At 39.1% G+C, this 13,905-nt stretch overlaps 1 protein-coding gene across 1 annotated transcript in view; it reads right to left on the bottom strand.

The window, feature by feature from the left end:
* BMPR1B (bone morphogenetic protein receptor type 1B) overlaps positions 1-13,905 on the bottom strand; it is a 404,403-nt gene that overhangs the window by 40,228 nt on the left and 350,270 nt on the right. The window contains exons 6-7 of the mRNA XM_075285697.1: positions 9,257-9,416; positions 735-837 (exon numbers count right to left, since the gene is read on the bottom strand). Of these exons, the coding sequence (XP_075141798.1) occupies positions 735-837; positions 9,257-9,416 (263 nt within the window). The remainder of the gene's footprint in view (positions 1-734; positions 838-9,256; positions 9,417-13,905) is intronic.

The following is a 13,905-nucleotide window of genomic DNA, read 5'->3' as shown; positions in this document are numbered from 1 at the left end:
CTAATTCTTAAGTATACAGATTAAGTATTAGTCTTCCAGATTTTGATCTTTTTTATAATTTTACTTATTTAATTTTTCACTGTTATTTCAAATCCCAATTTCTGAGTGCTTACAAGCATCCTCTGAAGACCATACACAGACATCATGTCCTAATAAAAGCCATCTGGGGAATAAAAGGATGTCACAAGTGATGGTGTGGGAAACAACACAAAAGGAACACTTTTAGTACACTCTATCACCCAGTGAATTAATAATTGTGGCGAAATACAATTGGGTCAAAAGTGCATATGATTCCTATTACCAATTATGAATTGGATGCCTTATATGAACACATTCCAAAGGTTGTCAAGAACACAGATGTCCTTATTATGTCCTGTTATATGATTAACTTCTTTTCTACTAATGGCCAGAAACATGTTGCTTGTCCCATTACAAGCCGATCTCCTCATTGTCTATAGAGCTTTCCATCAGTAACGTGCAGCTGTGACACAGAACGTCTCTTTGTCATCGGATCACTTATGCTACAGAGATCGTATGAAAATGAGCCTTTAATTAAAGGCCTACAAAACAATATCTGCTCATGGATAGTCAAACACTGCTGGCTGCCAATGTGGTTGTGCAGTATCTATTTACGTAGGTATTACAGGTGGCAAGACAATGCCTTACAGAAGATGTCTTAGAAGAAACATTTACAATAGAACAGTGGTGGCCATTGTACAAAACCATCAACTTACTCTGCATTGAAAGTCTGAACCTTCTAATCCTAAACAGCCAGAGGTGATCACAGGAAGTCCAGATTCGTCTTCTTCTATAATGGTGAAACAGTAACCATCTGTCCTGTAAAAGCCAATAAAGGATACTAACTTTACAATGAACCATAGGTGACACATGCACTTGTGTTCGCTTTGAAGAAACACACTGTAGTGACAAATCTAGATACACAGAACAGAAAAACATTTCAACTACTAGAATTATTTAATGTTCTCCAAGTCCTTTCTAGCTTCCTGGGGTTGTATAATGTGTGTATTGTATGCACTGCCTCTTCATTCTTTTTGGCTATTGATGGTCACAGCCCAGCAGTTCTGCTTTTCTTCAGAAATCCTGTAGGCCCCTTTTTGTTTCAGTCGGCCACTATTCTGTATGCTTTGTAGTAGTGAGGCCAATGGTTTATTTTTACTCCTATCCTTTATTGATACCTCACCGGGCCTCATATATAATGGGTTTTTACTGTTGATTCATGCTCAAACACAGCTGCATTATCTAGTTATTAAGCCAGCTTTGTATTACATATAGTCAGTGCCTACTTTTTAGTGGTAAACTATAAACATTAACTGGAAATTTCTTTTCACACCTAAAATTGCCAGTTTGTGAAAATGGCTACCGTTAGAATGGCGTCATTTGTCACTTCACAGAATATGGTTCCACTAGTTCTAAGTGGAACCATATTGGTTTGGATCTTTGCAGTTATTGTGTGACTTTGTCCTTCAGCACTTAGCAACTCTGATCTGTAACTTGACATACTCTGGCACATCATGGCAAGGCCCGAATCACATCTGCGTTCGGGTTTCCATTTGGGGAGTCTGCCTGGGGACACCCTGAATGGAAACCTATATGCATTAAAAAGCGGTTACCTGGCTACGTGTGGTTTCCCCACAAAACATGCGGAGAAAAAAATCCTGCAAGCAGCACTTTTCTTTCTGCGTGTTTTGTGCAGAAATCAAGTAGAAACCACATGGACCCCATTACAGTCTATGGGGTCTGTGGGTTTCCTTTAGGCAATCACTTTATAATGCGTATAGGTTTCCATTCGGGGGTCCCCAAGCGGACTCCCCAAATAGAAACCCCAACGTAGATGTGAACCAGGCCTCAGTTGTTGTGGTTCCTAAACGCTTCCACTTGTCGATAATATAACTGGAATATCTAGGAAGGAAGACATTTCAAGACCTGACTTACTACTGTATTACAGTACCACATGGGAATTCGCTGAGCTCTTTAGAATAATCCATTTACACAACAAATGTTTTTAAGAGCAGACTGCATGGCTAGGTACGGGATTTGATATACCTGTGGCGATGCTCTGACTTTGATGGTTAAGAGCTGTGTCCTAATTCTTCATATTTTGTGTGTATATACATATATACAAACTCTTAGGTGGTCTTGACAGACAGCAGAACTGCTGTGAACTCAGCTGTTTGCTCTCTCACCTGCTAGAACGCTACAAACAGATGGACACTGCCAGGGATCTGTAAGTAAATGTGCCCAAAAGAGTACCAATAAATTTCAGCTGTCAAGGCAGAAGCAGTAGTTGCCTCTTTTAGCAGGGACACTGAATTGGAACTGATCTCAGTTTCCATATGCAACTACTCTGATTTGCTGGCATTGCCTCTTGGAAAACAAAGGTTGTAAAATCAGCCACTTTACAGGTCATTACAGGAGCTTACAGCTTTAAAGCATGCTTAGCAAGTAGAGTCAGGGCAAGTTGTGCTATCACACTTCATATTTTGCATGACTGAAGTATGACAACATCCGGCTGCTGTCAGTATATTCTAGGAGGTTTATAGTAATATCAAGGGTAGTACTGTGAGATTCACTGATGTGCCGACTATTGAGATAGATATCATGTTCGGAGCAGGGGAAGCCCTAGTCCACCTGTCCATAGCTTAATGACATATCTGCATGGAGTGTCATTTCCCACACTCGGACCAAACGCTTCATGTTACAGAGAAGCCACACACACTTCCTGCGTAAACGTCTAGACAGACCATTGTGTTACAATGTATAAGCTCTGGAGTTAATCTGCTATTATCGTATAATATAGAAATCCAAAGACTTTACTATGGTGTTGAACATCCCTCCATTCCTTTGCAGTCCAAACAGCTTCCAATGTACTTATTACAGTACCATGCTGGAAAACAGTTCTTTATTCCTTCACAAATAGATGTAAGGCATATTGGGGAAATGCTGCATTTTACAATACCAGCAAAGTGAATGAGATTCTGGCCAATCCCATCCACATGTTATGAGAAAAAAAAAAAAAAACGCTGTGGAAAAGCTACATTTTCAAAAACACACGCATTTTTGAAAAACGCAGAATCTGAATTTTACCAGCAAAAACGCTTACGGTTTCCCGACAGATTTAATAGAGAAAGAAAAAACACAAAGAAGATTGCAGCAAAAAAATGCAATGAAAAATGTTGCAGTAAAAAAAGTTATGCATATTTTTTCTACAGACTTATTTAGTTGCATTCCGCAATGTGGAGACTTAGGGTTGGTTCACACTAGCGCTTGTATTCCATCCGGAAGGAGTCCGCATGGACACCCCCGGACGGAATATAATCGCAATTGGAAGGAATGTGTTGTCAAAGCACACTGATGCCATAGACTATAATGGGCTCTGTGTGCTTGCCGCGCACTGCCCGCTCACAGAAAAAAGAAGCAACATGCCCTTTCTTGAAGTGGAATCTGCAGCTGAAACAGCCGTGGACGTCTGCAGCGCGACACTCCCTCCCGACTAGGCCCATTGGGTCTAATCGAGAGCGAAATGCTGCGACTGGATGCCGATGCACTGTATGCACTGCACTGGCATCCAGCTGTGGCTAGCCGTTTTTTGGACTGGATTCTCAAAATCTGGTCCAAAAACCCCATCTGAACCCAATCTTTGGATGTTTCTTCTCAGCACTTGTGCACCAAATAGTTTAAACTGAACAAAGAATGAATCCTTCTTTGATCAACAGTTATGAACAAATATATTAGGGAATGCCAGCCTTTTATCATAGAAATAATAAATGTGACACTTTTGTGTGTGTGTGTGGGGGGGGGGGGGGGGGTCCCAAAAATATCCATGGTTTTTGGCCCAATTTACATAGAAATTGGTTGCACTTTTGCTTTGATACAACACATGTAAGGCTCCGTTCCCACGGAATAACGCGTCACTCAATTAGACACGTAAACACGTGTCAGAGCGAGGCGCTTCAAAACAGATCCCATGGATTTCAATGGATGCCGACTTACGCGCGCTACACATTGAAATCAATGGGACGCTTTATAACCCATTGATTTCAATGGGTAGCGCGTGAAGTCATTGGGATCTGTTTTGAAGCGCCTCGCTCTGACACGTATTTACATGTCTAAATGAGCGGTGTGTTACTCCGTGGGAACGGAGCCTAAGGGTACTTATATAATAAGACTAAGAACCAGTGAGTGTTTAACACACACAAACGGATAGATTTTAATGATTTTATGAACAAAGGTAAAAACTTTTATATTATATATAGCTGCTGGAGGTAGTCCTTGTCTGCCTTTTGGATGTACTGCCCGCATAGCCATAGATCCATGCCAAGGTGAGCTGGGTTTTGCTGTGAATCTATATATAGTTACCAACCAGTATAAAAACATGTTTAACTACCTCCGAGAATGTTTTCCCTCAGAAGTCATCCAAACACTGGATTACGTCACAGCCAAAACCATTTGGCAAGTCATGCATTTCCCATTGAGGTGGTAGTGACAGATTACACCTGCAGTGTAGAAATGTCTATGAAATAGACTCGTAAAACATTTTAAGCTTAAAATTGACTCTTTCTTCGCCTAGAAATTATGAATATTACAAAAGATGCAACAGCATCAGTAATATTGAAATACAAGAAAGTCTAGTTCTGCAGGTGTCACATTATATATATAAGCGACTTACAGTGCCAGAAAATGAGTCACAAGCATGGACCATGTTATATTACATTAACCCAGCAGAATGTGGCATTAGATCTTTCTAATTTTATCCATGAAAAAGTGGAGATAACTTAAAGTTCCAATGGGTATTAACCATATGTAGAATTGACCCTTCAGCATACTGCCCTATGGCACCAATAACATTTGCTTCCTCCTAGCTAGGCACAGTAGGGTATAGATCAGGGCAATATGTCACCATTGTAAAGAAATCAATGCTTTGGAATACCAATGTTCCCATGTGAATTACAATGTACAGTATGTAGATATAAGATCGTGCTACAGCTATCATTTACCTTTAATATGCTGCTGTATGATCAAATACAACACAGGTGTAGGGAGAGCTGCATGCCACCAAGCAGGCAGAATAGGGCATACTTTACTTACTGGCACAGATACGTGGCTTGCAAATTCATTTTGCTATTACCAAAAAGGTGCATCACTTTTCCTCTCTGCCTACATTTTTATATCCAACAATAATCCTATTTGAAACAATCTTTCAAGTTTTCTCCATTAATAATGATGTTAACACCCTGTAAAACACTGTGAGAACTTTCTATTTGGTATTAGGGTAGGTTTCCACATGGCACAGATCACTAGAGACAGACTAAAGCCAGACTTGGCTGATATCCCAGATTATTGAAAATGCGTAACTCTGCTTTTCTAAGGCAACTAAAGCTACAACACCAACATGGCCCTGCCCATTCCATGATGAGCACTAACATTGGCTGTATTCTTCGTGATTTACAACTCCATTTAAGGGCGATTGATAATAATCGTTCTGTTTATTACATGATGAAGACACTGGCAAATTGCAGTAGCAAAAAAGGATCATCACCTCAAGTCTAAGATATTACAGTAAGAGACTGTGTGACCTGAAACCATAAAAATGGTTTTATTTCAAGAAAGAGGATCCCGTTATAAATGATGGACATATACAGTACTTTGCCTGTCATTATTAATACCTATGCACTTAATAACCACATGCATTACATGTATCTTTGGCCATGTCACCTTCAATCCAGTTTCTGAACATGCGTCCCTACCCTTAGCTATATAACAGTTTTATAGCCAAAGTGCAAATATTTCTGCAACAATTTTTTCCATGTTACTGTAAAAGGTTTATTATTTAAGGTATTTGGCATCCATATGCCATCAGACAGATATCCAGTTTTCTCTTGTAAAAGGGACTTGCATATGATACATCTTGGCATTAGAGATGAGCGAGTACTATTTGAAACTCCAGTTTCAAATTGCACGCACCCATAGGAATGAATGGATGTAGTCGGCACGCAGGGGGATAAGCGGCCGGCCTGCAGGCAAAGTCTGCATGCTGGCTGCTTCCATTCATTCCTATGGGCGCATGTTATTCGAAATGGCTGTTTCGAATAGTACTCACTCATCTCTTCTAGGCATCAATACAGTCCTATGAAAAAGTTTGGGCACCCCTATTAATCTTAATCATTTTTAGTTCTAAATATTTTGGTGTTTATAACAGCCATTTCAGTTTGATATATCTAATAACTGATGGACACAGTAATATTTCAGGATTGAAATGAGGTTTATTGTACTAACAGAAAATGTGCAATATGCATTAAACCAAAATTTGACCGATGCAAAAGTATGGGCACCTCAACAGAAAAGTGACATTAATATTTAGTAGATCCTCCTTTTGCAAAGATAACAGCCTCTAGTCGCTTCCTGTAGCTTTTAATCAGTTCCTGGATCCTGGATAAAGGTATTTTGGACAAACAATTCAAGTTCAGTTAAGTTAGATGGTCGCCGAGCATGGACAGCCCGCTTCAAATCATCCCACAGATGTTCAATGATATTCAGGTCTGGGGACTGGGATGGCCATTCCAGAACATTGTAATTGTTCCTCTGCATGAATGCCTGAGGATTTGGAGCGGTGTTTTGGATCATTGTCTTGCTGAAATATCCATCCCCGGCGTAACTTCAACTTCGTCACTGATTCTTGAACATTATTCTCAAGAATCTGCTGATACTGAGTGCTATCCATGCGACCCTCAACTTTAACAAGATTCCCGATGCCGGCATTGGCCACACAGCCCCAAAGCATGATGGAACCTCCACCAAATTTTACAGTGGGTAGCATGTGTTTTTCTTGGAATGCTGTTTCTTTTTGGACGCCATGCATAACGCCTTTTTTTATAACCAAACAACTCAATTTTTGTTTCCAAAATGAAGCTGCCTTGTCCAAATGTGCTTTTTCATACCTCAGGCAACTCTATTTGTGGCGTACGTGCAGAAACGGCTTCTTTCTCATTACTCTCCCATACAGCTTCTATTTGTGCAAAGTGCGCTGTATAGTTGACCGATGCACAGTGACACCATCTGCAGCAAGATGATGCTGCAGCTCTTTGGAGGTGGTCTGTGGATTGTCCTTGACTGTTCTCACCATTCTTCTTCTCTGCCTTTCTGATATTTTTCTTGGCCTGCCACTTCTGGGCTTAACAAGAACTGTCCCTGTGGTCTTCCATTTCCTTACTATGTTCCTCACAGTGGAAACTGACAGGTTAAATCTCTGAGACAACTTTTTGTATCCTTCCCCTGAACAACTATGTTGAACAATCTTTGTTTTCAGATCATTTGAGAGTTGTTTTGAGTAGCCCATGATGCCACTCTTCAGAGAAGATTCAAATAGGAGATCAACTTGCAATTGGCCACCTTAAATACCTTTTCTTATGATTGGATACATCTAGCTATGAAGTTCAAAGCTCACTGAGGTTACAAAACCAATTTTGTGCTTCAGTAAGTCAGTAAAAAGTAGTTAGCGGAATTCAAATCAATAAAATGATAAGGGTGCCCATACTTTTGCACCGGTCAAATTTTGGTTTAATGCATATTGCACATTTTCTGTTAGTACAATAAACCTCATTTCAATCCTGAAATATTACTGTGTCCATCAGTTATTAGATATATCAAACTGAAATGGCTGTTGCAAACACCAAAATATTTAGAACAAAAAATGATTAAGATTAATAGGGGTGCCCAAACTTTTTCATAGGACTGTATATGCTACTAGGTTGAGCATTGATGCCTAGTACAAATATGTATCATATGCTAGTCCCAGTTACAAGAGAAAACTGAATATCTGTCTGATGGCATATGGATGTCAAATACGTAGTCAGGGTTGGCTGCAGGTATAAGTGAGCCATCGGGCAATAGAGTCACCAGTAACAGCATCGGTGACATTTTAATAATTTTTTTTTGCAGATCATTTTGTGTGGGGTTTTATTATATGACATACATATATAAGTCAGCTTCCACATCTGAATACACCCTAAAAACAAGAGAGGCAGCAGTATGCTGTAAAGTGATCAGTTTAGGCTTTTTACTGCCAGAAATGTGGGTGTTGTACTTGAGATGGCTGAGGAGTTGTACATTGGAAAATTGTAGAACTGGACAACCACTTTTACGTTACTGAAAAAATGTAAATGGCATTTAAAAAGTTAGAACATGCCAGTTTTACATCGCAAAACGATCTCCTCCATTGTTTTTGTTGTAAAAGGACGTTGAAGAGGACCTCTCACTGCCTCTACCATTTCTCTTTGCATTCTTCAATGTGCAGCTGATTCCTATATAGTTGGATTTTTTTCTCTATCTATATTCCTCTAGGTCTAGGCTATCTAATGCCAGTTGGGCAGCCCTGGGCAGCAGCAGACAGTCTGGGTATGGCCCACATGAAAGTAGAGAGCCTAACTAACATATTCAGTTATGAAATTACCTGCACCAATTCCTCAGGAAAGGCGAGGACTAGAGAAAAATATCCCGCTGTGCTAGAATCAGTAAAGTGGAAGTATGAAGTACTGAAGTATGCAAAGCATTGCAGTTAGTGGAAGTGGTGAAAGATTCTCTTTAATAACCTTATGAGGCACACTGACTAATAACATCTGTGCAAATGGTCACTAAGGGTTTTCGACTTCTGTTTCTCTTTACCCACCATGGAAATTTATCAATATTCATGTATAGAATGCATATGTAGCATATTTAACATAGCATTCATTATTCACCATGCTTTCAACCATTTTTTTTAAAGATCACTATTCCAAATGCTCAGCACATACTTATATATCTCTCAATCTCCTCAAGATCATAATTCATATGTTGTGCCTATAGCAAATATATAATACTACCCTGGATATGAATTGAAGTTTTACATATATTGGACAAACACAGAATTAAAGTTGGGACTCTTAATATATATATATATATATATATATATATATATATATATATATATATATACACACACTTAAGATTCTATAGGCTATATCATCCTTTAAGAGTCTATTTCAAGAGTGTTTTTCCTATGATCATACATTGTTATTGTACTAAAATACGTGATTCAACTGAAAAACTATAAATCGTGAGTGTCTTCAGTTTTGGGTAAGCATAGACAAACTCCAGCTGTTTTATAGAGAAGAACTTGAAAACTAGACCTGCTTTATATAATGAGCACATGCAAATCTAAAAAAATAATGGCTGGGTTCCATGTGGTGTCATATGTACCAACCAGCATGTATTGTTGAATGAGTCCTCCGGGCAATGGTGATGACAGTAACATGACAGCATCTTCTGTGGTGGGGCAGGTGCTGTGCTCTCCGTGTCCTCCTTCCTGCTGTCCACATTGAGCTTTGCCGAGCTCCTCAGAAGCATATTATCAAGAAGATTTGCTGAAAGGGAAATGGATAAATTATATGATCTGGGCACAAAGCCAGTCTCTGGACACATTTAAATATCCCAAAAAGAAAGCAAATAATTTCACAGTAGGTTAAACTTTGGATTTCCATGAAGAAAGCAGCAAGCTTCTAAAGATTACCAGATGAACTTCCAACACTATAAATCTTTAAATACGTGCAGCAACATTTTTACTAGTTCAGTATTCACAGCAGTAGAATAAACGATAATATTAACGGAACACCCACGACCGAATGGAAATGATGCCTGAACAAAAGGGCACAAGTGAATATCCAACAACAACAGTGTCTTGGTAGTAGAACAGTGTCAAGAGCTAATTCTTAATCTTGATGAAGCTCTGAGAAGACACTAATGAGCTTATTAATGGATAGCTGAGAGGACACAGCCTTGAATTACAAAAACATTCTGGACAGTTGAAGAATTTCAGCACAACTGCTGGGACTTCCACCTGTTGCAGCAAAGTCCCATCAATGAATACAAAAACCACTCCAACATTTGTGAAACAGCAGTTGCATTATTAAAGGGACACACCATTAGGATATTACAAAAGGAACATTACTGAATCATTTTAATTCATACAATTCCAGCATACATACTAAAAGCTTTGGCAAACATTATGGGAGCTCCTGTCCTATTTGACTCTGATCCCAACCTCAGCATCGCTCTTGAATATCACTTCTACCTATGCCTTTGTACTGTTCACCTGGTACCTGTTGTCTTATTCCTTATCTGACCATTGGCTACATTCCTAAACACACTCTTGTCTAATCCTTTGGCCTTTCACATTCTCACCACCCTCCTTATGACAAACTTTTGTTCTATGGCACCTGCTCTACCACCATAAATACTTGACTATTTTGAGAACAATAACATAGGGATCTTCCTGCACAAAGTCCATACCAGAGGGTTAAGGGTGAAGAACAAGTTACTTCTTAGAAATTCCGCACCCTAGTATAACTAGCTTTAAACAGATCACTGCTTACAGAAGCCAAATCTTCTGGACATGACCCTAACCCTGAAGTCATAAGACTTTACTAACAACGTCATCTATAGTGTACAGAGTCTCTACTAAATTGACTGGACAACAAAAATGCTATTGATAGATATTACTGATGTCTAAAAAATGACATAGGTAGGCAAAAATGAAGGCATTAGTAAACTGTAAGGAAAGCTAAAAATATAATTTTTTTGATGGAGCCTTTGGCTCTGAAACAACAACCAGGACTTGCGCTCTTCCAAGACAAGCAACTAGAATGTCAGTGGATGAAAGTAATTTAGAATTTATTCGTTACGCTGTGGCACAGAGGTCTCCCGTACTCCCTGTCCACTCGTGTAAGCTCTATACACACTGACACATAGATCTTATGAAGGGGTGCGTTTTTTCTGAATGTTGCATACCCTGAAGCGCATTACCCAAATAAATTCTGAATTACTTTCACCCGTTGACCTTCTAGTTGTTTGTATTGGAGGAGCGCAAGTCCTAGTTGTTGTTTTGGAGCCAAAGGCTCATCAAACAAATATCCATTGAAGCAGCTTTAGTCATTCTGACGGGCAATATACCAGTTGAAGGCGAATCTTATTTCTGGATTATTTTTGTCTTATTTAAAATACTCATCCCTAGTTTGGGATCATTGAAGTGTCTCCATGTCCTGGATTATAATAAGAATACACGGTTCCTTAAAGGAGCGCATCCTTTCTGCATTTTTTCCTCTACATGTGTGAAAATATAATTTTTTATACATATTGCAGAACACACAGGCAACATAAGTTTGGAAAGGAAACACAAGGTGTGAAAGGAAGCCATAAAACAATTAAATGGGTCACTTAGACTTTAAGTAGGTGTTAAACATGAGAGTCTGGGGTACACCCACCACCAACCACCCATTAGACTGAGTGACTTGACTTCAACTGGACTATGTGGCTTCTTTTTCTCATTGTTATAAAGCAATTAGTCTTCGTTCATTGTCTATTTGTCATTTTAACATGCCCATGATTAAAGCCATATATTATCAGTTAACCAGTAGCTTCAGTAAAAACATGAGCTGTAAACCATCAAAACCTCTTTATAAAATAGAGGGTGTTCATGTCTGTCTTTGCATAAAAAGAATTAACACTGGTTTGTGATACTCTTGAAATGTGGCCTGTATAAATGAACAGGAACAGATGTTGTGTTTCTGGGTCAGTGGAACATACCCTTTTAGAATAAGTTCTCTTTCAGCAAGCAGTCACAAAGCTGGTTTTGTAACTATACAACATTGTTATTCATGGATAGGGAATGAACTTTTTAAATAAGTTCCAGCCAAAGATTTTCAGACATCTGGCTCATAGGGTGGCACAGTTAAATAACAACATTAATAGTAATATGGACCGAAAACCATAGGTCTGTGTTTTCTTATGACATTACGGGCTTTGGATGAAATTTAATGTTATCCACTCTCTCAGCCAGCTTTTGGGAAGAGAAGTGATATATCACAGTCTCCTGTCTAACAGAAATTTCGGAAATGAGACAATTGGAAAAAAAAAAGGGAATGTAATAAAAAGAAATCTATCTAAAAGTACACTGGGCATCATTCAGAACATTTGTTTCTTATTAGATCTGTGGGAAGTCACATGTGCAAAGTGTCTCTTCGGTAAGGTAGCCTAGAGCATCAAACAGCATCAGACATGGGAAAACCGAGGGACAATTTCTTTTTTGATGCCATAGTTGAAACCATTAGTTAATAAATATATTTTACTAGTGAATTTTACCAGCAGTGCCACTGGACCATTACTATAGTATTAGTCCAGACGCCATATTCTACTTTCACAGTGCTACTTCTCTTTTCATTACCGTGTTTTAGTGAGCACGTGACAAGTTTTTCTTTCTCATTTTGTATCTGCTTACAACACGACACACCTATTTCCAAGAGACGCTTACCTAATACCACATTTATACATGGGAGATCATTTTCTGGACACAGGCTCTGGCTCTCAGAAAGCAGGAGCGTAGCTATAAAGGGTGCAGAGGTAAATATGGCACCTTGATCCTGGCGTGTAAGTGAGCTTAAGAGGTTCCTCTACCACATAAAACAACACTAGTATTAGAAAAAGCATATTGTCAGCATCATTGGTACCCAGAAGCTTTGAAGGGTTCCAATTCCACCTGGGTCTGCATTTCATACTTGACATATTTGACAATAAACTGTTTGAAGGAGCCCCGATATTGTAGCCACTTCAAAGATGACATGAATCCCAATAGTGTTAACTGCAATGCTCTCTCTTTTCAGACACCACGTCCTGGAAACCGCAAAGACTCATGAAAAAAGTCACATTACTTGCAGGAGATTGACATCACAGGAGTCTGTACCGCAGCAAATTACAATGACTCACTAAGGTACTGGCTTTTATCATATATATGTCTTAAGATATGACTTGACTTCTTTTATTCATACTGGTCTGTAGATTTTATTTTCTACAGAGGCTTGTTGTGACTCCAAAGTACAGAAAACACATTTTTCCTTGTAATATGTATAGGTTTTTTTTTTTCTGGACAATTTGTTAAAAGAATAACAGAATGTCAACATTTTATACAGACACATTAGGCTGTGTTGACACTGTGGACTTTGCCGCGGATTTCGCCCCCGAATCTGGGGCAGATTCCTCCCGGACTCCACCTCCCATTGTTTTCAATGGGAGAAAAAAATCACAGCAGGTATTAACTCATTACAAAACATTTACTGTGATTTGTAAAATGGTCATAAGTACAATCACAATGACCTGGTCAGCGAACAATCCGCTACATATTTCAGTTTAAGGGTAAATTCACACTGAGAAACTTGCTGTAATTTGGGGGTGGGTTCTGCCCCCAAATGAGTGGCAGATTCCACCTCTCATTGTTTTCAATGGGAAGCAGAGATCACAGCGTGAGGCTGAAAAAAACTAAGTGTCCTGCTTGACCTTGCAGCGGTTTCCGCAGCTCGTGATTCCCTGCTGACTTGTGGAGCCCTGGTCCTTAATTTTCCTCCATGTGAAATCATCATTAGACCTCATGCAGATGCAGACATGTGAGGTCCGTGATATTAACAGACAGCATCCCACCCTTCTCATTTGCAGATGGTATGCTGTCCATGGTTAATCCGTAAAAATCTGTGTGAAAATCTGTGAAAAGCAGATTTCTTTAAAAAAAAAAAAAATTCTGGTCTGTGAAAAATGGATGACACACAGATGTCATACTGTTTTTTTTTTTGTTTGTTTTTAACACACACTCATATACGTTCATTGGTGTGATCCACCAAGGCCAGGTAAATGGATATGCTGCATTTTTTTTCTGTTGAACCATTGATTGTTTATGGGACACAAAAAAAAAATCACAGAAATCTGTATAAACACATTGAGATTAAAGGGAATGTATGGTGTCTGCATAAAATGCGGATGCCACATGTACATGAAAATAAGGCCTCAGTTTGGGGTTCACAAGCAGCAGAA

The sequence above is a fragment of the Leptodactylus fuscus genome, chromosome 1 (assembly GCF_031893055.1).
Source record: "Leptodactylus fuscus isolate aLepFus1 chromosome 1, aLepFus1.hap2, whole genome shotgun sequence".
Taxonomy (NCBI): domain Eukaryota; kingdom Metazoa; phylum Chordata; class Amphibia; order Anura; family Leptodactylidae; genus Leptodactylus; species Leptodactylus fuscus.
The sequence above is the reverse complement of the archived record's forward strand: the minus strand, read 5'-3'. Positions and strand labels throughout refer to the sequence as shown.